Source organism: Meriones unguiculatus, chromosome 7, assembly GCF_030254825.1.
Source record: "Meriones unguiculatus strain TT.TT164.6M chromosome 7, Bangor_MerUng_6.1, whole genome shotgun sequence".
NCBI lineage: Eukaryota > Metazoa > Chordata > Mammalia > Rodentia > Muridae > Meriones > Meriones unguiculatus.
In genome coordinates this window covers 112,649,332-112,675,062 of record NC_083355.1, presented here as the reverse complement: position 1 = coordinate 112,675,062, position 25,731 = coordinate 112,649,332, and the positions used below count along the sequence as shown (strand labels likewise).

At 50.5% G+C, this 25,731-nt stretch overlaps 1 protein-coding gene across 8 annotated transcripts in view; it reads left to right on the top strand.

Moving 5' to 3' along the window:
- Positions 1-24,134, top strand: part of Bcl11b (BCL11 transcription factor B) — a 91,813-nt gene extending 67,679 nt beyond the window's left edge. For all 8 annotated transcript variants that reach the window (XM_021649125.2, XM_021649124.2, XM_060388143.1 and 5 more), the window contains one exon: positions 17,292-24,134. In XM_021649125.2, coding sequence (XP_021504800.1) covers positions 17,292-19,306 — 2,015 coding nt within the window. In that variant the 3' untranslated portion in view covers positions 19,307-24,134. The remainder of the gene's footprint in view (positions 1-17,291) is intronic.
- Positions 24,135-25,731: the final 1,597 nt, after the last annotated feature.

The window sequence follows — 25,731 nt, the reverse complement described above, 5'->3', positions numbered from 1 at the left end:
CAGCATTTTAACAGCATCTTGGATGAGTCCGGCAGGAATTGCTTGAGCACCTACTGTGTGCTGTGCAGAGATAGGGTTTCAGGGACGAGTGGGGCAGACTCCTGCCCACAAGAGACCAGTTTTCCTGTAGACAAAGGGGTTTGTGTTACATGTTGAGTGCCTCTGTGGCAGAGGCCCTGAGATGGGGGTGACCTGTGTGGCCTCTGGGGTGTTGTGTTTTCAGACTGGAATCCAGAGTGGCTGAACCCCATGTGGGATTGCTAAAAGCACTCTGAACTGCTCAGCGAGCCTGAGGAGGGCAGAGCATTGTTGAGGGTGTTGAGCAGGGCCAGGGTAGGATGCTGGGAGGACCTCTGTCCTCCAAGTTCCAGCAACCGTGGGAGACGGAAGTGTGACGGAATGCACCCCAGAGAAAGCCAGGGCATGTTGGGGAGGCATTTAAGGCCCCTTCCCTTCTCCCAGTGAACTGAGCTGTATGCCAGAGTGCATGCTGTTGGTGCCTGTGGCAGGTTTGCTGAGCAGGACTCATAAGTGTGTAAGTCAGGCTGGTTCACTCAGCCCAGAGAGCATCACCTCGATTTTCTTCAGGAGACACAGGCCCTTCCTTCACCTCAGTGGGGCAGTACTGTAGGGCCTGAGACCCAGATCCACCACCTTGGAAGCCATTTTGCATTAGGTAGTGTCAGTTTCTCCTTCTGTGTCCTCTAGGGAGACTGATCCAAGGCTAGCTAGAGTGGGAAGGGCGGGTCTCTCTCCTGCTAGCAGCTCTTCCCCTGTCAGTGGGTTCTAAACAAGCCGCCCTCTTGTGCTCTGGCTCCACTGCACCCCTTGGGAGCCATGGTAAGATGGGATTGGCATGTGAGCATGATGACGTGCCATCCTCATGTCTGGCTGTTAGTCTCTTTTTTCGGCTATTGCCATGGAAGCCAGTATGTCCCTCTGTTAAAGGTTAGCCTTTGGAACATCATCCAGTTCTGGGCCTGGCTGCCTCCTTCCCTTCTCTAAGACTTGCACCCAGAGACCCTTTGAATCTTTTATTATTATTATTATTATTATTTTATTATTACTTTCTCTCCAAGGCCTTTTTATAGACAAGGGATTTCACAACTAGGGGCAGACTAAGAGAAGTTAGGTGCCTTGCCCAGGTCACTCAGCTGTAGTGTTGAATTCTTTGCCTGGCGTACAGGTCACGTGGGCTGGGGTTCTAAGTGGCCCAGATGGCAGAACTAGGATGACGACGTGCTAGCCACACCTTAGGCCTCTTCCTACCAGGCCAGTGCAGGGAAACTAGAGGGTCAAGCCTGCAGCTAACCCGAGGCTGAGTCTCCGCAGAGGGAAGACAGGTCCACGGGCATGCAGGCTTTGCTTCTTTTCCACCATGTTTGGGAGAACCTCCGTGAGCCCCAAATGCATCAGTTCTCACAACCCCCTCTATATTTTGGGGACTATGAGATTACCGGTTTGCTTTGGGGCCATACTTTGGGCAGAGGCCATCCTGTATTCAGTGCATAAAGTTGCATCGACCTGCGTCAGGACCAGTGAAACAGCTGCATCCAGGGCATAAAGAAAGATTTGGAGTGATGGAAGGAGAGGGAAAGGACCTGCCCACCGGCTTCTTGGACAGTTGGTTCAAATCCAGTCGGGCTTGGGAGGCAGAACCCTTCCGGAATTTGAAGCCACATTATTTAAAAGAAAATAATAACCAGCAATGAGCATGTGATGCCAACAATTAAGGCCTTTTCCCGTGGGCTGGAACAGCGCCTGCTGGCAATGGGCTCTGAAGACCTATGTGTGCCCCATTGTCCCTTCCACCTTGGACACTTGTTCCAATTGTCCCTGGCTTGGCCACAGTCATTCACTCTACATCTGTGGAAAAGAAGTATTTTTTACAGTGCGTAAGTGGATTGGGGGAGGCTTCCCCTCCGCTGCCGGAATCTGAGTTCCCTGGCGCATTGTGCCGAGCAGTGGTTATTATTTCCCCCAGAATAATGTCCTTTTTTTTTTTTTTCACTTGCTTTTAACATTCTGCCCTTGGCATCTGTTCCAGGCATTGTGGACGAACGAAGACTGTGTTCTGACAATGGGTTAAAGCAAGCTCTTATTGAAAAGCATTCTCTACTTAATTACGTTTCCTTCTTCTGGAAGCTATTTTAATTTTTTTTTATAATCACATGTTAATTGTGTATTAGCGGGGCCTTTCTGATTAGTTGAAAACATAATGAAACCTTTGTAAACAACACAGAGAGAGAAAGAAAAGGGAATGTGTGAAACAGCCGGTAGTGACGAGCCAGCTCCGAGAGGCCCAAATAGCTACATTTCTTGATGCTGCCGAGGGATGGAGATTGTACCTGCAAGTCCCGCCCCCTTTGATTGGCAGCTCCCAGTTGCTGGGCCAAGTGGGACTAACAGATCAGTGATAGAGGCATTTGCTCATGAGTAGTTGTGAGAGAACTTGTAGTCCTGTCTTGTTGGTTTGCATTCACTCATTCATTCATTCATTCATTCACTCACTCACTCACCACTTAGTCATTCACCCAGTCAATCAGTAATTTACTCACTCTTTACTTAATCACTTAGTCACTCATTCATTTACTTACAATCACTTATTCAGTCATTTACTCCTTGGCAGTCTTACCATTCAGGAGCCGTGTCTGCAGACCGGTACGACCCCTCACGTGACTTTCCGGCATCTTCCTTTACATCTTCAACACAGGTGTTAGTCGCATCAGGGCTGAGGAGACTAGAGCTCACTCATTCAAATTCAGCCAAGGAGAGGAAGCTCTTGAGAGCCAGGTTTGTCCACCCCACGTGAATGGGGATCCTGGCATCTGTCGGGGTAGCACGATGCTGTAAGGAGCCAGGGAGGGTGGGTGCGCGTGTGTGTGTGTGTGTGTGTGTGTGTGTGTGTCAGGATGGAGATGAGAGAAAGTGTGTATGCCTGTGGCCAGAAAGTTCACTGGTATTGTTTTGTTTTCCGCTTTTGATGGGAGACTCTTTCTGGACAGAAGGCCTGAGCCTAAGTTTCTGTTGCGGTGAGCTGGCCCCAGAGCCCTGCTCTGTTCCCCATTTAAAGGGCTGGGCTCACGGGCGTTTTGCAGTTCCCAGGCTGTTATTAGGGAAGCGTGGCTGGGGCGCTTCAAATGAAAGTGCTACTGTGTGTGCGAGCCAGGTTCACCGTGCGCGCTCCAAGGAAACGCTGCCAAGACAGTCTTATGAACAGGCGCCAAGCAAAACACGCGCGCTCCGTCCAGAGGAGCCAGCTCACTTCTGCAAATAGAGGAAAAATTGACTTTCTGATTTGGAGTGTTTTTACAACTAAGAAGAATCACTTCAGTGATTGTTCTAAAAATAGCCCAGAAGCAGCATACTCTCGAAGGCCCCAGGATGGTGAGCGTCCCTTAATTGTGCTTTTTATGTAATCTCTCTAGATCATTTTTTTTTTTAAATCACTTATGCTTGCGTGGTCATCCCCCCCTCCCCCCTCCCCGTATGTAACACAGAAATCCGAGAGTGGTCTACGCAGCAGAAACTGTATTTTTATCTCCTCGACTTCAGGAAGTGTATTTGGGTTTTCGTCTCTTGCAGCACAGCCGCTGCAGCTGAGCTGCCAAATCTAGGGCAGCCTCTGCCGCCCTGCCCCAGTGGTCTCTGAGCTCTGGCGGGAGGCGTGCCTCACACACAGGCCTGCTTGTGGCGGGCCGGACAGGGGTGCTGACGGTGGGACAGGATCTTGGCCTGCTTGTACTTTTCAAGCTGCCATCACCTTTCCAAGGCATGGAGGCTCCAAGGCCACCATCAGCTCTGAGATTCATCGCCAAGAGGGAGATGGTGTGGTCTTCTCCACTCTGTCTCTCATCGCTGTCCCTCCTAACCTCTCTCCTTCCTGTCTCTCTACTCCTTATCCCTGATTTCACTTTTCTTCTGTAGTCTGTTCTGCTAGGTGTGTGGCCCGGTATCCCAACTTGAAGAGGCTGGCCCAGGACTGCTCACCCTCTGGGCTGCACACTTGGAGCTGGGTCACTCTACATGTGTGGGAGGAAGGCCCCGTGCATCATCATGGCCTCCCCGACCTTTGCCCAAGAGATGGCGGGAGCTTCTCCTCCATTTCTTCTTGACGTGACAATCAAAATGTGTCCAGACAAAGGCCCCTAGAAGGGTGAGCCTGAAAGCTCATGGTCTAGCCTGTTTCCCAAGAAGAGAAAATGGCCCAGGAATGTGAAGATCTGTTTGTTCTGTAGCAAAATAGCAACAGGAGGAAATCTTGGAAATCGAGATTGACTTCCTCTTGTCAGATTTTACCTCCAAAGTTATATTTTAACATGTAACATGATTGATGCCTGGTTTAAGGGTGATTTTGATGTGCCCCATGTGGGTAGCAAGGGTCCCTGTTGGCAAGCTGGCTATCACAGGCATCACCTGATGAACTTGTGTGGTCGGTAGGCTGGATATCTGCAATCAAGCTGGGTTTCTCTACAGTCTCCCTCATTCTGAGCCCCTAAGCTGATCCTGGGAGAATTGTAGGCTTCTTTTTTTTGGGGGGGGGAGGTTGGGGAGGAGGACTCTTTAACTCAGGCCACCCTAGAACTTACTATGCAGCCCAGGCTGGCCTTCACCTCACAGTAGCCCCCTTGCCTCCCAGCTGCTGGGATTACAGTGATGAGCCACCATGCCTGGCTCTGACACTCATATTGCTGAGTAGACTCTTTTTAGGAATTTGCCAGCGACTCTGGAATGTTCTCTGTGACTTGCTTGGTTTTGCCATTTCTCCTTTCTTTCCTGCCTTCTTCCCCACTCTCCTTTTCCTTCCCTGCTTCCCTTCTTCCTTGGAGATTTGCCACCCCCACCCCCATTCTTAGGAGTCGGACTCGGTCTTCGCCCAGGCAAAGCCTGTTCTAATGACCCATGCTGTAACCATTTCCAAGAATCATGTTCTGTGTCTTTAAATTGACTCATCACTGTGAGGCCGGATAGGGCCAGGTGTCAGGTGTCACCGCCTTCCTTCCACAGTGGACTCATCTTCAAGAATTGGGTGTGGGGGGGAGGTCAGTGGGTTTTGTGCCCAGCTTCTTTGGAATGCCACAAGACTGCACATGAGTGATTTCCTGGGCCCGGCCAACACCCTGGCTTCCACTGGCTGCTCTCAGCCAGCTGGCCAGCCAGCCAGCCCAAGGCTCTGCAGACATGCAGAATCCACAGGATCCCACCTCCCCCAGGGGCTGAGCTTCATGGTTTCCAGTTTTCTGATATAGCATCCAGGTCCAGGGATCTTCTGGCCTCAGACCCTACAGTTCTGGACTGTGGTTTCCCTGCCTTACCCCTTCCGAATCTCCTCCTTCTTTGTCACTGGGCCAGCCTTCCTGGCTGCCTGTGCACAATTCCTCCTGTCCTAGGTGGTGGGCAGGATGCTGGGAAGACCAGTTGGTAAAGCTGGTGTGGGTCACAGGCCATGGCAGTTCATAGATGCTAGGCTACCCAGCCGCCATGCTGGGGCTGTTAGTGTTTGGAGGAGAATATGCTTGTAAGCATAGCTGTAGTCACTGTTTGACCTTAGTTTCTTTCCTTGTGTGAGTGTGTGCGGGTGTGTGCGTGTGTCTGTGTGGGTGTTGTCACCCCACGTGCCTAGTTATTTTTTTTTATGTGAGTGTGTGCTTAACTTCTGTCTTCCATGGTGGTGATGTTGGCGTACATCCGGGTCTTCTGATTTTCTAATTGCTCATCTGGGCAGCCGGAAACTCCAGTGCTGTAGGGCTGGCTGGTGAGGATGACCACAGCCCGGCTGCCGGCAGAGGGCTGAAGGAAGCTTGGCACGGTGGCAGAGGGAAAGCTGTGCAGAAGAGCCGCAGGTTTTTCATATGGAAATGTGAAATAATGGGGTGATTAAATAGAGCTGTATATTAAAGTACATCTGACATCAGAATTACCATAATGTGCTGTAGCCTTAGGCTGAGTACTTTATTTGCCATCTGCGTCGGCCCAAAATCCCCCGGGGAAGCGCTAAAATATTCTGAATAAACTCGGCTCCAGTTCTTATTGAGAGTAAAATACCATTTGTGGCACGTCGTATTGATTCGTCTTAATTGTGGTGCAAAAAAAGAGCAGTCACTGGCTGATGACTTTTGTGCTCGGTGACAAGCTGGCTGGAGTTATGCTTACATGGTAGTTGGTTAACCTGGGTAGGCTGGCGGCCGGGACCAGGTGGGCACCTGGGCTGCAGCAAAGAGCCACAACACCATCCCTGTCCCCGCCCCAGGCTGTGGGCACAGCTGGGGCTCTCTGCCAACCGCTCCTGGGGGAAGGGAATGTGGAGGGAGGGGGAGGCAGAGGAAATTCATGCTGTCCTCCTCTGCAGCCCCCTGTCCCCTCCCACCCCCCCAGCCTGTCATCTCCTCAGCCACACGGCAGCACTGACACCAGCTCCGTGGACGGGAGCCGCCGCCGTTTGCCTGGCTTCCATCTGGGGTTAGAGAGAAATGCCGCATACCGAAGGAAGCAGAACTGAAGGTGGGGGGGGGGGCATCTACCGCAGCAAACCCAAATGTAGCTGGTCCCTGCTTAGTGGCTGTGGAATGCTGTGTGTACCTCAGCCCTTGGGAGCGGAGCGGGGGTGGGAGCGGGGGTGGCCGTGCTCGCAAAATGCATTAAAGATAAAAGAGTCGTCAGGGGGTAAGCACTCTGTGATCCGCACGGTGCTCCCCCCCATTCATAAGGTCCAGTTTTTACCCTATAATTGCCTATCATTATACACAATTTAAATATTCAAACAGTCTCCACAAACCCTGGGCTAGCATGTTTTTATTACAAATTCAGAACAAGGGAATAACCTTTAACTTCAGAGACAAATGAGACAAATTTACAAGTGCGTATCTGCTGTTTTCTTGCGCTTTATCAATCCCCGTGGACCGGAACACTTTCGCTATAACACCACTCAGAACAATATACATATATTACGACTTGTTTGTAGTGTGTCGGTAATGAGTCCCCTCTGCATTAGCTAACCTATATAACTCGGCGTAGAGGCTCTCCATAACGTCAATTATCTCCTCAGAGCTAAACGTACACTCCATTAAAAGCAAATTTACTGCCCCGGCCATACTTCTTGGGGTAGAAAGTGGAGATTTTTGTGGATTTAAGGAAAGGAAGGAAGGATGCAGTTTCTTTCCTGCGAAGGAAGTCATGGCACCGGAGACAGCCCTGTGTCACCTAGAAGGGAAGGGAGCTGGCTGGGGTGAGGCTCGGTTGCCATGTGAATGTGCAGGGTACATGGATGGGTACCCACACACCTGCGGAGGCCCCTGCCTTTCCTCTTCGTTTCCTAAAATCCCCGCATTTTAGCCATTAGGCGATAAGTATGTTTTGCTTGTTTCTGACACATTCTCTCTGTGCAATTCCTGCTCCAGAGCTCTGGAAAAACCCACGCTGGGCTGGGGCGGGTGTGGAGTGACACGTGGACTCAGATGAATTTGTCCATCAGGAGAAGCCTGGGGAGATAGCACAGTGGTGAAGCTCTTGCTGGCAAAGCCTGAGGACTGGCCTTTGATCCTTAGAACCTATGGAAAAAAAAAAAAAAAAAAAAGCCAAACGTGGTGGCATGAACCTGTGATCTCAGGGCTGGCGAGGCCGAGACAGGCAGTTCCCCGAAATGCTCTAGTCAGCCAGTCCAGCCTTGTAGTAAACTCTAGGCCAGAGAGAGACCCTGTCTTAAAACAAAACAAATCCAAGATGAATGGACCCCCAGAAATAGCATCCTAGGTTGTCCTCCGGCCTGCAACACACACAGACCAGCTCTCCCCTCCACACCTGCAGCTGCTTGATCAAGAACACAGGAGCACACATCCACACACATACAGAGAAACCCACTGGAGAAGCGTGGGTGTGGTTCCAAGAGGCCCGCAACGTGCAAATTTCAAGGGATCTGACTACCTGGAAGAATGGGGTTATTTCCCCGTGAACTTGAAGATTTCGAGGGAGGGCCGGGCCCTGCGGGTGATGTAGTTGTTGTGAGGAGCTGTCGTCTGTAAGATCACCGGTGCCTTTTGCATGTCCTCCCCACTCTTCATGTCTCTGACAAACTGGTTTTCACAGCCTCTTGGTCAGCGATTTCTTTGTTTTGGAGCTGGGTGGCTGTTGCTCCGACCCTGCACACCTGGTCTGACCACAAAATTGAACGGTTGAAATAAAGACTGTTTTGGGACATGTAGGGTGCGCGGTGCCTGCAGCCGAGACCACCCCTGGTCCTGAAGGTGTGGATTCACGGTTCTCAGCTACCAAATGAGAGGTTTGCTGTGATAACCGTCCTGCTGAGAGGCTGAGAGCCACCTCCTACATTAGAGGTCTTCACAGATTGGTTTCAAGTTTCGTTTTTATTGTAGTTTCGACATTTGGGAAGGTGGAGGACGGGGGCAGTTGGAAACTGTGTAAGGGCTTTACCTGCATTCTTTGCTGTAGTGAGATTCAGCTGGATGAAAAAAGTTCTTGTCTTGAATAGGCCTTGAGTATGGACTTGGAAAAAAATTATTTTTCTTTTGCTTTACATGCCACTAAGTTACTTTTTCTCCCCACACATTTTCAGTCCCTCCTCAGAGAGGCTCTAAACACTTCCTAGAGTTCCGCCTTCCGTGTTTTTATCTTTGCATCGAGGGTCCCATCCCCACTTTTGTGACTTGTTTTCCTCTGCTAGCTTGTCTTTTCTATCCCTTCTAAAGTCAGCATTAGGGTGTTCGCAGAGGGCCTGCCCCAGGGTCATCCTCCTTTAACGGCCAGTGGCCTTGCTAGAAATCGCATAGTCACCAGCGCCTTGCTGGACTGTAGGCTCTGAGAAAGCAGTCCTTCATCTCCGTGTCCTGATGCTCAGTGGTCCTGGCTTATGGTGCTTTACCTATCTGTGGAGCATAGGGAGAAGGAGGTGACAACACGAGGATAAAGGGCACTGGGAAATTGCTGGCCACCTTTCATAAAGGTACAGTTTCTGGATTTCCAGACATGGTGTGACCTTGGAGACGAAACTCCTGGGAACATTCAGCATTTAGTTTAGTGGAGCCAGCCCTCTATCCAAGGCATGGGGCTCTATCTGTTCCATGGCTGCAGCGTCACCCACTTCCCTCTCATTCTGGGACAGGCCTAGCTGTGTCCTCTGTCATGACTGCCTGTCCTGCACCTAGGTGTGCTCGCAAAGTCTCTCTTGCAGGACTGTCGGTCCTCTCCGCTGACCTCTACACCTCTGGTTCTTTTGTGTCTGGCTTGAATATTACCTCCAGCTCCAGCTCCAAACTTTCTGCTTGTTCCCTTGGTATTTCTGAAGTCCACCCATAGCTTTGGGCCTAATGCTTAACTGGCCACCATGGCCCATACCCCAACCTGTGGCCTCCCACAGAGGAGGGAAGCAAGACTCACTGACATTTCCAGTAAGGCTTAGCTTTTGGGGGACTGTGTGGCGGTTGGTTTGCCACTGTGGTGAAGGTGATAAGTACAGAGCTTTTTCTCCCAGGGTGAGTTAACACCTGGTCCGTGAGGCCACATGGTCATCTGTGTTGCATTGATCCCACACGGGGAGGGGAGAGAATAAGATTTTCTCAACGTCACACCTTCCTTCCTCCTTCACAGGAGCAAGTCGAATGACTGTGTGTTGCCTGGTCCAGGCCACCCTCAGGACCAGTGACAGTAGAGTTGGCACTTCTTTAGTGGCAGGGGTAGCTAGCTGTGAGTAAGGACACAGGTTGAATCCAGGTCGGACAAATCTGAGTATGAGTCCCAGCTTTTCCAGTTAACGAGCTGTGGGAATTGTGGGGCCCTGTGACGAGATTTGATTTCCTTTTCCTAAGGAGTTTGAATCAAAACTCTTCTTCACATGGTTCAGAGGTAGCAAGGCCAAGGTCAAAGAATGGTGACCCAGCATGGCACCCAACGTAATGGCCTGACAACGTGTGGCAATGCGGGTGGGGAGCAGAACACAGGCATTCCGTGACACGTGGTGGCGACGCTTTCTGTGGCACCATCCTTGGAAAAACACATGGGTGGACATGGTGACATACATAGGCAGGGTATGCATCTTCTGTCCCCTGTGTCACCTGATGCGTTCCCAGGAAGCACAGGATAGGGGACCCCATCTTGGGCAGTTTACCTGGAGCCTCCCTAATGTCCAGCAACCTGACACTGTCAGGTCTGACAAGGGACTGTCACAGGCTATAGCAAACGTCGGCAGGACCGCAGAGCACAGACATCAAAGCACACCTATGAGCCTCACCACCAAGGGGACTGCAGCTTCAGCACTCGGCAAGATAAGCTTTGAACCCAGCTACAAGATGGAGTATGACTAGATAGTCCAAGGCCAGTTTTGCACCTGCACTGCCTTTGTTTTCTTCTGTCCGTGGCCACGGTGTGCAGTTCTGGGGGTGTAAGACAGAAGTCGGGATGATGCAGGTTCTAATCTCCACTGCAGCCATGCCCTTGGATCTTCAGTCAGCACCCTAAATTTTTTCTCAGCATTACTCATGCAACCCCAGGTGCGTGGGGTGAGGCATAGGGCTGCATATGTGTTAGAGGCCAGAGGACAGCCTCAAGTGGTATCCACTTGTCAAAAGTTTCTTGACGAGCCTAGAAACGGCCAAGCAGGCTGGTTTCACTGGCAAAAGGGTGTCATTGGATCTTTTTTTTTTTTTTTTTTTTGTAACATGAGTTCTGGAAATTGAACTCTGATCTTTTGAGGCAAGTACTGAACTGACTAGGCTATCTCCCCAGTTCCGTCGCTCACACTTTTCACTAACTTCTCCAGTTCCTCTTGACTGTGAGCTGTGTGTATCTAGCTGCCAGAGAAGTATCAAGCACATGCAGGGTATCCAGCCAATGAGCTAAAGGTTCATGCCATGGTTGTTCTCAGCCATGAAGAACTTACAGGTTCGCTCAGCCCCGTCTGTTCCGGTTCCCACTGCTTGAGCTCTGGTGTGCTGGCGACCTACAGACAGCAAAAGGGGCCCAAGCTCCCTGTATTTGCTCAAGGCTCTCTGGTGCATGGACCCCAAAGAGGACTGCAAGGTTTGCAGGGGGAGCAGATGGGTAGATGGGTATGTCTGTTAGACCGAGGCCAGCTGAGTGCATCACCAAGTGTCAACCCTCATGCATAGCACCCCCACGGCCACTGTCACAGCCCTGTGTGGCTCACTTGCGGATCTGCTCCGTTCTCATGAGCTAATCAGCATGAATTCACTTACCACAATTCTAGCCCAAAGCAACACATCTTGCCTCTTTTTGTTGTTGTTCACACATAAGCTGAGGCGGAAGGCACAACACCAAGGCACACAAGCCCACCTCCATCCCAAGCCCCTGAGCCTCAGACACTTCTCTCTCGGGTGACTCTCATCTTAACAGTATGTCCCACAGACACTGCCACTTGCCAGCTGTGGGACAGCAGGCAGATCCCCTCATCTCTTCCGATCCTCAACGTCCTCATCTGTAAAGTGACCATGATGGCAGGCTGCACTTCCGGAGCTGTGTGGGTGTTGCATGAAGCCCCTGGAGTACTTGGCCCATCCCTCCTTGAAGTATAGATTTCTTCCTGTCTGCTGGTACCTCTGTCATTCCACAGTTCTGCCTTCTGCCTCCCAGGGCTGAGGTCTGATGGGATGAATCGGGAACCAGCAGGTTGCTTATGGATTCGTAGATGACTAGCTGACATTTTTCTCTCTGACATCATGAAAGACATTTTTGGGGGCAGGGTGCTGGGAGATTTGGGGGGTGGTGGACCCAGGGTTTCATTCGTGTTAGGCAAGTGCTCTACCAGTAGAACATTAGAATACACCCCCAGTCCAGGAAGCAGTTCTTTATTTTATTTTAAAATCTATTTATTCATTTTATTTTCTGTGTCTCAGTGTTTTGCCTGCCTGTATGTCTGTGCAAATGCAAGGAGGCATCAGATCTCCTGGAACTGGAGTTACAGACAGTTGTGAGCTGCCATGTGGGTGCTGGGAATTGAACCAGGGTCCTATGAAAGAGCAATCAGTGCTCTGAGCCATCTCTCCAGTCCCGTGGTGGGGGGAGCAGGTTTTAAATGAACATGAGATCTATTTGTCACCTGAATAATGGTTGTAGTTATTGCCCTCATGGAACTGTGGAGATAGAACTCTTAGCAGTTGTAGGTTTGTGTGTGTGTGTGTGTGTGTGTGTGTGTGTGAAGTGTTGAGACAGAACCAGCCTTCTGTGAGACACCCAGAGGTACCAATTCCTGTCAAGGTTCAACCATCTCAGGGTCGTGTGGTCCCATCCCTGGGTCCTCCAAGCAGCGTGTACCACTCAGTCTGCTCTCAGGCTCTGTAAAATGACTCCCTTGCTCCACCCCTAGGGTGAAGGTCTGTGGTAGACCCAATGGGAGACTGTCCAAGGCCAGTCGGTGCCCTTCCACGAGAGGGCACTGTCATTGTGAAACTGACCTCTCCTCATGCAGGAAGGGTGACAGACCCCGTGGTTGCCGGGTGTTGTCCGGGGAGGCCACTGGGGTCCTGTACAGGGCTAGGGAAGATGGTGAGGGTGCGGCCCTGCCACTTCCTGGCTGTGTGACTTCAATTCTCTAAATTGCATGTCCTCATGATCTAGTGGTGATCATGGTCCTCGCCTGGCTTCCCTCAGAGGCTGTGGTGAACAAGGATGACATGAGCTGAGGCAGCAAAATCGCCAAGCGAGCTGTGCAGTGCTTTGTGGTTTCCCCGAGGAGCCCAGGGGGCCCAGACCAGTTCCCCTGCTTGGACAGAAGTGACCTTCAACATTTGCTGTGTTTGAGGCAAGCTACGTTACGATTCATCCAGGCCTTAAACCAGAAGGCATCTAGCCATGTGCGAGGATGGGTAACAAAACCCACAATATATACTTCCACATCTGTGCAGCAATGAGCAGCTTACAGAGGCAGGACCTCACAGGTCTATTTTTTTCTGTTTTGGTGACTAGGAATCAAGGCCCAGAAAGGTGACTGACATCACTTGTTTGACTGTGCCTTCTAGTGAACCAGGCACGAGGGTTTGGTGATGCCCTGATGTGTGTGTGGCTCTTGTCAGAAGACATCTGGGGTAGGATTCTGCATTTGAAAATGCTGAGAACATTGGTAGCTGCTCGAACAAAGAGAGCTCAGTGTGTGCTCCAAAGATCTATGAACATAAGGACAGAGGAAGCAAGGGATGACAGGACGGGGGCCTGGGTTCTGAGCTGCCCAGTGTGATTTAGTGAGACAAATGCAGCTGACATTTCTAGGTCTGTAGGCCAGGACTGAGGCTTCTGAAGTAATCTGGATCCAGCAGTTGGGATCTTTAGCAGCAGCAGCAGTAACAACAGTGTGAGGCCAGTGGATCCTGTCCCAGCCATTAGCAAAGCAGCCACCTCCTACTGCAGGACATCCACTGGACCACCTGTGTGCAGGTAGCTGTGAGTTTGAGGAGGAGGAGGCGGCAGTGAGGAAAAGTTTGGGATGAGCTGAGGCCAGCCCTGAGTCAGAAGCAACCCGCTGTCTGAGGCTCTTCTGCCACGTCTAAAAGCGGCCATCTGTGTCTGTGCTGTGTCTGTAAAATCCTCATTCAGTTCTAGCGGCTCGTCAAAGACTCTCTGACATTGTTCAGTTCTTAAAAGTGAGCACCCCCGTGCTCAGGGCTATTTGCATGCAAGAGACAGCCATGAGGTCATCATGGAAATGATCATTTTATTTTAAAAAAGAAGGGGGTGGCTGGGGAGAGAGTTATCTAAGGAGGGCTTCAAGCGTTAGGAGATTTTTTTCCCCCCTGTCATGTACTGGGATGGCCGCTGCCTGCAGTGAGTGAATCCTGGAGTTCTGCAGAGGGACAGTTAGATGCTGTGGTAAAGATAGCTCTCACTCTGAGGTGACAAGTGGCCCTGAAATCTGACTTGACGAGTAATCAGCCCTCGTTCTCCTCACAGTTAACTACGGAGGTGGCATCTTAAGAAACAACTGAGTTCTAGAACATGCAGCCATGGGCTTCCTTGTCACTGCTTTTTAAAATTGTTATTATTAATGTAATCAGTTATTTTGGCTACCTAGTTGCCTATCTTGCTTTGGACTGACTTCTGTATTTGTTGGGTAGCCACACTGCTTGCTCGATAGCCATAGAACAGTCTAGAAAAATGTGTGGCCACCAGATAAAGAGACAGGAAGCGCTTCAGACCTACTCAAGGAAATGGAGATCCTGAGACAAGATGGGCCTCCACTTAAAGAAAACCAAGACGTCAGCAGCCATGTACCATACATCCATTACTTAGAGTGGCAGGGCCCTGGAGAAGGGTACAGAAATATCCATTAATATGCAACCTCCTAGGACATGCTACTTCATTTTTGTTAGCAGCTGGAGTAGCTCTAGCTTCCTCATGTACATATACACACACGCATACACACTGTGTATATGAACGTGCCTGAAGAGGACTTGTATTAACCTTATGACACATGTGTACATGCACACACACACACACACACACACACACACACACAATGAGGAAAAGTCTAGATCTGCCTTCCCACCAGCTCTTCAGGAGCTGTCTGGGGCAAAGCACCCTGTCCCCCAGGCACGTTAGCTAATAAGCTGAGGAGAGGGATGGGGAGCGGGGGTCATGTCAAGAAAGGCTTTGGAGAGGCACAGCGTCTCTGTTAGCCTCAGGCTCTGATCATGGGCATTGTGGCTACCCAGGCCTTGTGAAACCAGGCTAAGACAGAAGATCCCATTTAGGGGTCCTGTGCTGAGTACAGACCGGTTCAGACAGGCTGAGACACCTAAATCGAGCAACAGCCTCTGTTCTCCCGGACTGCTTGGTTGATTGGTTGGTTTTTGTTTTTGTTTTGTTTTGCTGGAGGGTCTGGTGTGGAAGACTGTACCGAGGGCCTCACATATGCCGGGTAGGCCCTCTACCCCTGAGCTGTGCCCTCAGCTCTCCTGTGGCAGTTTAAAAGATGGAGTGAGGCCTGGAGAGATGGCCTTCTGTAAAGACATGCCATGCAGGTTTGAGTACCAGAGTTCAATCCCTAGAATACACATAAACCCCAAGGAGCGATGTAATTTTCTCATACTTTTCTTATACGGTCAATGCTGGGGAGGTGGGAGGAGCGAGACTATCTCCAGTGTACACCAGTCGGTCTAGCCTGTCTGTGAGGCCCACATCCCAGTGACAGACCCTGTCTCAAGAAAGATAAGATGATGCTCAATAAGGAATGACACCTGAGGCTGTCCCCTAGCGTCCACACACACACACACACGCACACGCACACGCACACACACGCAGGCACTCCTGCATACATGAACACACATGTACAGTGGAACGAGGTTGAACTTTCATAGTCCTTTTATTTCTGTCTTTCTCTCTGCTTTACTGCCTTCCTCACCTTCCTCACGTGCAGTCTCAGGGGATGGTGGGATAACTTCTGGCTTGCAACAGCGTGGGTCGGATTCCAGTTGCTGCTTGTCCTGGGCTTGCTGGTGCAGTGGTCCAAGGGAATCTCAACGCTGCCTCACGACGTAGTACTTTTCTGTGGGTCCTGGCCCACTTTCAAACCTTAGAGAGATGCACACTGGAAACTGAGGCCGAGATGGCCTTCAGAACACATGTACACTTCGAGAGGTACAGCCTCCTAGGAAGTGTAACCAACTGGTGGGAAGTGACAATGCCGTCTGCCCAGGATCATAGAAGTCCCGGGTTAGGCTGGTGGCACGGCAAAGATGGTGGCTTGTCAGGTCCAGTCCCGCAGCCTTGTCTGCTGTGGGGTATGGTAACAGCGTTCATGTTCGGCTTTGCCAGGGAGTTTGAAGCGACTGACTTAGTGTTTAAACAGGGGAGAGGGGCTGTTCAAGACTGAGGTTGTCATACCCTGTGCCAGGTCTGGAATGAGAGGCCTGTTCTTCTGAGACGCTGCATGTAATGATGGCAGACAGGCCTGTCTTGCTCCTCTAAAGCATTAGGAAGGTTCTGGCAGGCAGAGTGTGGCCTCACGTCGAGGTCAATGGCTCCAGACAAGAGGTTCAGCCTCCATCTTGCAACTGCTCTGATGACTGACAAATATGTGGTGTTTTGGCTCAGGGCCACTAATGTCCACTGCGATTTGTTACTCATGTCACCCAAGCCAGTTGTAGCAAATCAACACACGTGGCTGTTCATCCTGACTGCTGTCACGTTCGGAGACTGCCTTTCATTCCTTTGTCTTCTGACAAAAGACCTCAAACTACTCTTTCAGGCTACAGTCTCCCCCTTCCCCCCGTCCTGCTTGAGAGTTGTGGAGCTGATTTCTACACTGTGTGTGTGTGTGTGTGTGTGTGTGTGTGTGAGGCTGTAGGTGAGGGTGGCTGTCACAGAGTAGCAGGCTTTTGCACTGTGTTAGTCTTGCTTCACCTTTTTGGGGTTTCTATTGGACAGGATTTTCAGCACAGATACTGGACCGTGAAAGAGGAATTTCCTGTGGCTAAAATCTCCCATGTAGGCCAAGTATCATAGCGCTAGCTGGATGTCTGTTTCTGGCATTGCTGGGAACCGAACTTACGTCCTCAAACATGCTAGGCAGACATTCCACCACATAGCTCATTCCATATTCCGCCTCATAGCTCTGTTAAAAATTTTTTCTTTTTAAGTTTGCCAAGCAATGGAGTCCGTAGTTCCCAATATGGTGGAGTGACTTTTTTTTTTTTAAATCCCAGAGGAGACATTTGATGAGGTGACTACTTTTCTGTCTGCCCCACTGGAAGGTGGGAATATTGGCATCTGCTATGCCGAGGCCCCACACCCCCTTCTCACCCCAGCAATGAATTACAAGGGTGGGGTCGACAGGTCAACAGTGACTGAGTTAAACCCTGGTCTAGATGGCGTGGGGTGAGGTTTGGGGTTTATACCCTGGTTTTCTCTTACATAATGTAGCCATTGTCACTCTCCCTTCTGGTCCCCAAAATGATGAAAATAGGGACAGTTTTAGGGAAGCAACGCTGGGCCTATTAAGTGCAGGCTACTCCAGGGGGACCTGAGGCCTGCTCATAGATCTTGGTGTCTACTGCCATTTGGGTGGATTCTGTGAGGCCTGTCCACTCCTCCGCTGTGAAAGCGACTCCCTGGAGTCCTGAAGCCTCCCCATATGTCCTATTGTTCTCTGCCGTCTGGGTGGTCGGGGTGAGGCCTGTCTGCCCCCTTGGCTGCCCAAGTTACTCCAAGGATTCCCTGCACCTCTCACGGATTTTGCTGTCCGGGTGGAGGCGGTGAGGCCTGCCCACCCCTGTGGCCGCCCTAGCTTCCCGGAAATTGCTCACGCTCCACCTTTCTTCTCCGTGTTTCCCCAGGTAAAGACGAGCCTTCCAGCTACATTTGCACAACATGCAAGCAGCCCTTCAACAGCGCCTGGTTCCTGCTGCAGCATGCGCAGAACACGCACGGCTTCCGCATCTACCTGGAGCCTGGGCCAGCCAGCACCTCGCTCACGCCCAGGCTCACCATCCCGCCGCCGCTCGGGCCGGAGGCCGTGGCACAGTCCCCACTCATGAATTTCCTGGGGGACAGCAATCCATTCAACCTGCTGCGCATGACGGGCCCCATCCTGCGGGACCACCCAGGCTTCGGCGAGGGCCGCCTGCCGGGCACGCCACCGCTCTTCAGCCCACCTCCACGCCATCACCTGGACCCACACCGCCTCAGTGCAGAGGAGATGGGGCTAGTGGCCCAGCACCCCAGTGCCTTCGACCGAGTCATGCGCCTAAACCCCATGGCCATAGACTCTCCCGCCATGGACTTCTCACGGCGGCTGCGAGAACTGGCGGGCAACAGCTCCACGCCGCCGCCCGTGTCCCCAGGCCGTGGCAACCCTATGCACCGGCTGCTGAACCCTTTCCAGCCCAGCCCCAAGTCCCCATTCCTCAGCACGCCACCGCTGCCACCCATGCCCGCGGGCACGCCGCCGCCCCAGCCGCCTGCCAAGAGCAAGTCCTGTGAGTTCTGCGGCAAAACCTTCAAGTTCCAGAGCAATCTCATCGTGCACCGGCGCAGCCACACGGGCGAGAAGCCCTACAAGTGCCAGCTGTGCGACCACGCGTGCTCGCAGGCGAGCAAGCTCAAGCGCCACATGAAGACGCACATGCACAAGGCGGGCTCGCTGGCCGGCCGCTCCGACGACGGGCTGTCGGCTGCCAGCTCCCCGGAGCCGGGGACCAGCGAGCTACCTGGCGACCTCAAAGCGGCCGACGGCGACTTCCGCCACCACGAGAGCGACCCATCGCTGGGCCCGGAGCCCGAGGACGACGAGGACGAGGAGGAGGAGGAGGAGGAGCTGCTGCTGGAGAACGAGAGCCGGCCCGAGTCGAGCTTCAGCATGGACTCGGAGCTGGGCCGAGGCCGTGAGAACGGGGGCGGTGTGCCACCGGGCGTGGCGGGCGCCGGGGCCACAGCCGCGGCGCTGGCGGACGAGAAGGCGCTGGCCCTGGGCAAGGTGATGGAGGATGCGGGGCTGGGCGCGCTGCCGCAGTACGGGGAGAAGCGAGGCGCCTTCCTCAAGCGTGCGGGCGACGCCGGGGACGCGGGAGCCGGCGGCTGCGGGGACGCGGGTGCCCCGGGCGCGGTGAACGGGCGCGGCGGGGCCTTCGCCCCGGGCGCAGAGCCCTTCCCCGCCCTCTTCCCACGGAAGCCCGCGCCGCTGCCCAGCCCGGGGCTCAGCGGGCCCGCGCTGCACGCGGCCAAGCGCATCAAGGTGGAGAAGGACCTGGAGCTGCCCCCCGCCGCCCTCATCCCCTCCGAGAACGTGTACTCGCAGTGGCTCGTGGGCTACGCGGCGTCGCGCCACTTCATGAAGGACCCTTTCCTGGGCTTCACGGACGCGCGCCAGTCCCCTTTCGCCACGTCGTCCGAGCACTCGTCGGAGAACGGCAGCCTGCGCTTCTCCACGCCCCCCGGGGACCTGCTGGACGGAGGGCTGTCGGGGCGCAGCGGCACGGCCAGCGGGGGCAGCACGCCCCACCTGGGGGGCCCGGGGCCCGGGCGGCCCAGCTCCAAGGAGGGCCGCCGCAGCGACACGTGCGAGTACTGCGGCAAGGTCTTCAAGAACTGCAGCAACCTGACGGTGCACCGCAGGAGCCACACCGGAGAGCGGCCTTACAAGTGCGAGCTGTGCAACTACGCGTGCGCGCAGAGCAGCAAGCTCACCCGCCACATGAAGACGCACGGGCAGATCGGCAAGGAGGTGTACCGCTGCGACATCTGCCAGATGCCCTTCAGCGTCTACAGCACCCTGGAGAAACACATGAAAAAGTGGCACGGGGAACATTTGCTGACTAATGACGTCAAAATCGAGCAGGCCGAGAGGAGCTAAGCGCGTGCGTGCGTGCGTGCGTGCGTGCGTGCGTGCGTGCGTGGGGGGGATACTGTGTGCGACTGTACAGCGTGACCATCGCCAACCATCGCCAATGGGACCTGGTGACCGGACTGGCCTCTGTGTCTCCGGGGCCCAGGGAGGCGGCAGTCCACCCTAACCTGTGTCTGCGAAGTCCTATGGAAACCTGAGGGTTGATTAAGGCAGTAAAAATTAAAAAAAAAAAAAAAAAAGAAAAAAAGAAAAAAAATTTGTGGAGCCTTTTAACTGTGCAATAATTTCTGTATTTATTGGGTTTTGTAATTTTTTGGCATGTACGTACAGGTACTTATTATTATTATTATTTCTGTTTAAATTCCTTTAAAAGATTTTGTTGGGTATCCATCCCTTCATTTTTAATAACCCAGTAGTCTGAGCAATGACTCGCAAGTGATGTAGAGGGAAGCTATCTTTTAAATTATAATTTTCGTGTGTGTGTGGGGGGGTGCTGCTTTTTTGAAATTTAAGCTAAGCATGTGTAATTTCTTGTCAAGAAGCCAACACTTACATGACTTTTAAAGTTGTTTGCCTTTTCATCATTTACTTTTGTCCTGAAATAAAAAAAAAGTGGCATGTGGGGTTCTTTATTTGGGGGTGGGGTGGGGAGTGGCTTTCAAAAGCATTTTTTTTTTTCTTCCGGGAGGTGGATGTACAGCGGATTACAATCTTTAAAATTGTAGCACTTTGTTTTAGCACCGGATCGGAGAGGTAGTACTGATTTCCTCCTTGGCCGCAGAGACCTTCTCTGTGTGGAATTCAGCTTTCATACTATGGAAGGAAAATTTGGAGGGGGGTGTGGCAGGCGAGCCTCTCCCCGACTCGGGAGAAACTTTTCCAGGGTGACTCTAGGAACAGGCCCGAGCGTCCTGCGATCCTGCGTTCTGCGTTATTGGGAGATACTGTCCTTTTCTGGGGAGCTTTTGGTGGATCCTGGGAAACCGCCTCTGCCCTTTGCTGTAGATTTGGCTGCGTGAAATGGGCTGAGGGTACTTACTGGGTAGACAGCGGTGGCCTGCAGTGGCAGGAAGGAAGAGACTCACAATGTTCTTGCAGGCTTCTCCTGGCATGATGGCTTCTCTCTTTTCAGCCCCCCCGCCTGCAGATAAGTCCCAGGTAGCCATTGCTATGGTGGTGATTGCCGGTGTCCCAAGCAGACCACCGGCCCTGTTGGTGGGACTAGGGGAAGTTAGTGCTAACAGCGCCGCAGGGCAGGGAATCTTGTTTGTTCTCTTCCTAGAAGAGTTCCGCCCAACGTGCCCCACGCTGCTTCCGTTTTTTTGTCTTTTGTTTTTTTTTCCTTCCTCCAATTAGTTGGGACATGTTATACATTGGACTTGTTGGGATTTGATGTTTGAATTCTGTTGACCCGCACTTTAAAGCTTTTGTTTGCATTTAAATTAAATGGCTTCTAAACAAGAAATTGCAGCATATTCTTATCTTTGGCCCAGAGGTGGGTTAAACTGTAAGGGACAGCTGAGATTGAGTGTCAGTATTGCTAAGCGTGGCATTCACAATACTGGCACTATAAAGAACAAAATTAAATAATTTATTGGACAGTTTCTCTACTGCCATTCAATTTGATGTGCGTGCCTTGAAAACTGATCTTCCTATTTGAGTCTCTTGAGACAAATGCAAAACTCTTTTTTTTTTTTTGAGATGAAAAGACTTTTTAAAAAGCAAACAAGAAAAGTACATTCTTTTAGAAACAAAGCCACATTTACTTTAAATTAAAAAAAAAAATCCTGGTTGAAGATAGAGGACTTGAAAATGCCATAAGACCCAATCAAATGAAGAAATAAACCCAGCCCAGCCCTGGACATCCATTAGCAGAATTGTTTTCGGCCCCCCTTTTTTTGGGACAGCGCTGCTTAGCTGTGGAGTGGAGGTGATTTACTGCTGAATTAAAACTCAAGTGACACAAGCCGATATCGTTGAATGAAAAAACAAACAACGAAACAATTCAGGAACAATGGCTAATTTTTTTTTTCTAAATTAAAATTTAGTGCACTCTGTCTTAAAAATACGTTTACAGTATTGGATACATACAAGGGTAAAATAAATCGTGTGTATGTGTGTTGGAGCGATCTTTTTATTTTATTTTCAAAGTTTGCATAATAGGTTATACAGAAATGCCACAACGGCTACGTGTATATTGTTTTCTTTTGGTGACGGGGTTTTAGTAATACATTATATATATATTGAAATTTCTTGATTACTGTCAAAGTGGACCAGTATTTGTAATAATTGAGAATGCCTGGGCATTTTACAAAATGAGAAAGAAAAAAAAAAGTCCTTTTTCTTTTCCTTGAAACCGTTACAGTAAGTTTTAAATGGTGGGTCTATAAAATCTGTTCTGTCACAGTAACTGTACAGTCGGAGTTTTAGTAAATTTTTTTCTGCCTTGGGTGTTGAATTTTTATTTCGAAAACAAAATGTATAGAAACTTGTATTTGGGGATTAAAGGGGGATTGCTACAATGTGTAGAAAAAGTATGTAGAAAAAAGTGCTTAATATTGTTACTGCTTTGCAGAAGAAAAAAAAAAAATCACATTTCTGACCTGTACTTATTTTTCTCCCCCCACCTCCCTCTGGAATGGATATATTGGTCGGTTCATATGATGTAGGCTCTCGCTGTATTTTTACTGGAGCTTGTAATTTTTTAACTGTAAGCTTGTCCTTTTAAAGGGATTTAATGTACCTTTTTGTTAGTGAATTTGGAAATAAAAAGAAAAAAAAAAACAAAAACAAACAGGCTGCCATAATATATTTTTTTAATTTGGCAGGATAAAATATTGCAAAAAAACAAAACAAAACAAAACAAAAAAACCCCACCCACATTTGTATGTTAAGTCTTCTTGTACAGGAGAAAAAAAAAAAGGTTGTTTGACAACCTTCAAGAAAAAAAGACATAAAAGGAAAAATAGTCAAATGCTTTGGTTCACAAGTCATTTTAGTTGTATATATTCTGTCAGAATTGGCCTACTCAAAGAACTGTTGGCTTTGGGCTTTGATTTGAATGCCCGAACTTTGCATCAGGCCTCCTTGGCGTGGTGACAGCAGACGCGATGGGAAGTGCTTTTTTCTTGCTGAGTGGGGAAAGGAGAGCCCTTCCTCCAAGAGGCCATCCATAAGATGGTAGTGGAGGCGAGAGTACGAGGTTACCTTCTCCGCTATGGCTACTGTGGCTGCCCCCACAACCCCCTGACCACCCTCAAGAGCAGAGAGAATCGACAGCTGCTCTTGTCCTTGAGCAAACCTGGACGGAGCAAAGCTTCCGGAAGGAGCAGCTGGGCCCAGGGGAGCCTCTGCCACTGAGTCTGGTGCAGGTGGGACTGAGGAGCCTGAACACGGGTCTTTCTGTTCCGTGGGGAGTGTCCGCTCACTTTCCCTCTCTGCTTTGCTGCTTTCTTCGCAAATCCGTCGGTTTCAGAATGGCGCGGGCCTGGGATGAAGGAATTCTGTGCCTTTCCATCTGTGTTTCTGCCCTACCCTCTTCCAGTCTCTGCCTATCCTGTATCTGTTCATTCCATCTTTAATTTTCTTCCTCCTCTTTGTCCTCTCTCTCTTAGAATCGCCTCCCTCCCCCCTTTTAAAGCCAATTAGCTTTAAGAAAATAAAGTGGTTGTTTATTGGATGAGGGAATAATACACTTTTCACAAATACCTATATCAGGAAGCCATTTTTTTTTTTTTTTTAATTTTCAGGACATGTTAGAAAGCATCCTTTCAAGCATGATCATGCATCTTTCCGGGCAGGTCCTTCCTAAGTGCAGATCCTGTCTCACTGTCTCCCACTTGACACTTTGCACAGTTAAAGGACGGGGCTTAGGGGGGGTCACTCCTAGGTGTCAGTGTCCCACATGCCTGCCCTTCTGCTACCATGTCCCTCCGCTGCCCTCATAGCTGCCTGGGAACCTCCGTGTGGTTCTCCTGTGCTCATAAAAGCTAGCCAGCACTCACCAGCTCACCTGTCACCAGAATGCCAGGACTAAGCCATCCTAAAGCACAAGGACCATGTGCCTCTGTCAGCTGCCAGAGAGGAGAGAATTTCGCTTCTCTTATCAGAGCGAAAAAGCAACCAACCAACAACCTACCCTAAGCAGGCGACCCAGCCAAAGGGCTCTAGCGTGGGTGACCCAGCCGACCTCAGGTCGGGTTCCACACTGCCACAACTTTACCCAAAGTTGCCCCCCCCACCCCATTGGAACCTGCCGCTTGCCACTGGAGGGTCATCATGGGAGGGGGAGAGGAGAGAGATTACTCAGAGCAAAATGTGAACCCCGAGGTGAACAGCCTTCCACCTGGCCCTTCCGTCCGAGATTTTGTTGAATGCAGGCGAATCTGTGATTTTGGTGCTCTCTGTCTGCCCTGCACAGCAAAGGCGCATTGATTTCAGCTGTTTGCTTTTGTACTGGCGAGGCGAAATATTTTTATTACCTTTTCTATTACTTATCGTATGAGCTTTTGTTGTTTGCCTAGAGGGTTCGTCTCTTACAACAAGTTTGGAGCTATTTATTATTGCTTGGTATTTGTGCTCTGTTTAAAAACAGGCACTTGTTTTTTTTAATTATGGATAAAATGTTGAGATGACAGGAGGTCATTTCAATATGGCTTAGTAAAATATTTATTGTTCCTTTTCTTCTCTGTACAAGATTTTGGGCCTATTTTTTTCCCCCTTAATGTCACAATGTTGAGTTCAGCATGTGTCTGCCATTTCATTTGTACGCTTGTTCAAAACCAAGTTTGTTCTGGTTTCAAGTTATGAAAATAAATTGGGACATTTAACTTGATCTCCAAACCTTGTCCTTTTCTGTGTCTTTTAAAGGTGGGGAATGGACAGCTTATTTCTAAGAGGGGACTGAAGTTCTTTCTCCTTTCTGACTTGAACCTTAAGCCTATGGCCAGGAGGAGAGAAAATACTTCCGGGAAGCAGTGACATTTGGAAAGGTTCTTGATCCTGGCTATACACTTTGTGTGCACATAGTGAGACTTTGTCTCAAAGACAATAAAATAAGAACAGAAAGAAGAAAAGGGCTATAAAAGTAGTTTAAGAGAGCCCAAAATAATTTTGATCTCGATGGACATGGGATTATGACATAGCTGCCATGATCCTGATTCAGCCACAGTCAAGCACTTTGCAGTGGGTTTAGGTTAGCTTCCAAATCCTGAGTTCAGTTCAATTCTCGATTGAGCCATGTAGAATGGCTCATTTTTGTTTTATCTGAAAAAAATATATATATACACACACATACATATAAGAGCTTTGCTGGTTGTGGTTTGTATGCTCAACATTCTGAAGCAGCAGCTGGGTCTCAAGTTTGAGGCCAACCTGGCTTCAATAATGGTTTCTAGGCCAGCTTAGAGTACATAGCAAGATCATGTATGAGAGAGAAATAAAGAGAAAGAGGGGAGGAGGAGAAGGAGAGAGGAAAGATGGGAAGGAAGGAAAGAGGGAAAGAAGGAAGGAGGGGAGGAAGGTAAGGAAGACAGGGAGGAAGGAGGAAGATAAGGCAGGCAGTCATGAGCACTCAGACTGGAAACCCGGGTACAGGGGGTCCCTGCAAGCTGCTCTTGGCTTTCCAGGTACACCTCCTGCCGGTCTCACAGGAGGACTCTTCCCTTCCTCCCTTGGGCCAGGTGTTAATGGACTGGAAGAAACTCTCTGGGATTCACCAAAGCCAAGCCTCACACAGCGAAAGAGCCTTTAACTTGGCTCTCAGAGCAGCTGGATAGAAGAACTTGGGGTTCTGTAGGGTTCTAGGTATGTCTGCATGAGTGAACTTACCAAGGACCAGAGCCCACCTGAGCTTCATAGGAAGAAGGAAGGGTCCCCTTGGGTTCTGAACCTTTCTCTTCCTAAGTTTCCTGATCTCAAAGGGACAAGGAACTTGCACCTGAAATCACCCCCACAAGCCCGCAGGCTCATGTGCTGAGTATTGTGCTAGCCCGAGAGTGTTCGGGGGGTGGTGGTGGTGTGTGTAATGACATACGGGCCTTGTTGCCAAAGTGCTCTGTGGGTTCCTGCAGAGCTTACAAGAGAACGGGGCCGTGTGCTCCTCCATCCTGTCCTCACCCCAAACAAGTCAATGTCCTTTCAAGAACTTGTCACGTGACTGAACAAGAAGAATAATTTGAACTGCTGCACTGGAAGAGTGGAGAGTGATTTGGTGGTGGGGAGAGCAGACGGGCTCATGGCAGGAACAAGGATTCCTGGGGAAGTAGTTGTCCTTTTCCATAGCCTGTCCCCTAGTTGGCTTAGAAACACAGGCTTCTGAGCCCTGGTGTTTCCTATCCAGAGACCTCCGCAAACGGCAGAGCTGAAATGCTCCAGTTTTCTTCCAACAAGAACCCGAGGAGTGCACTCTTTTTTTGGGGGGGGGTGAGGGG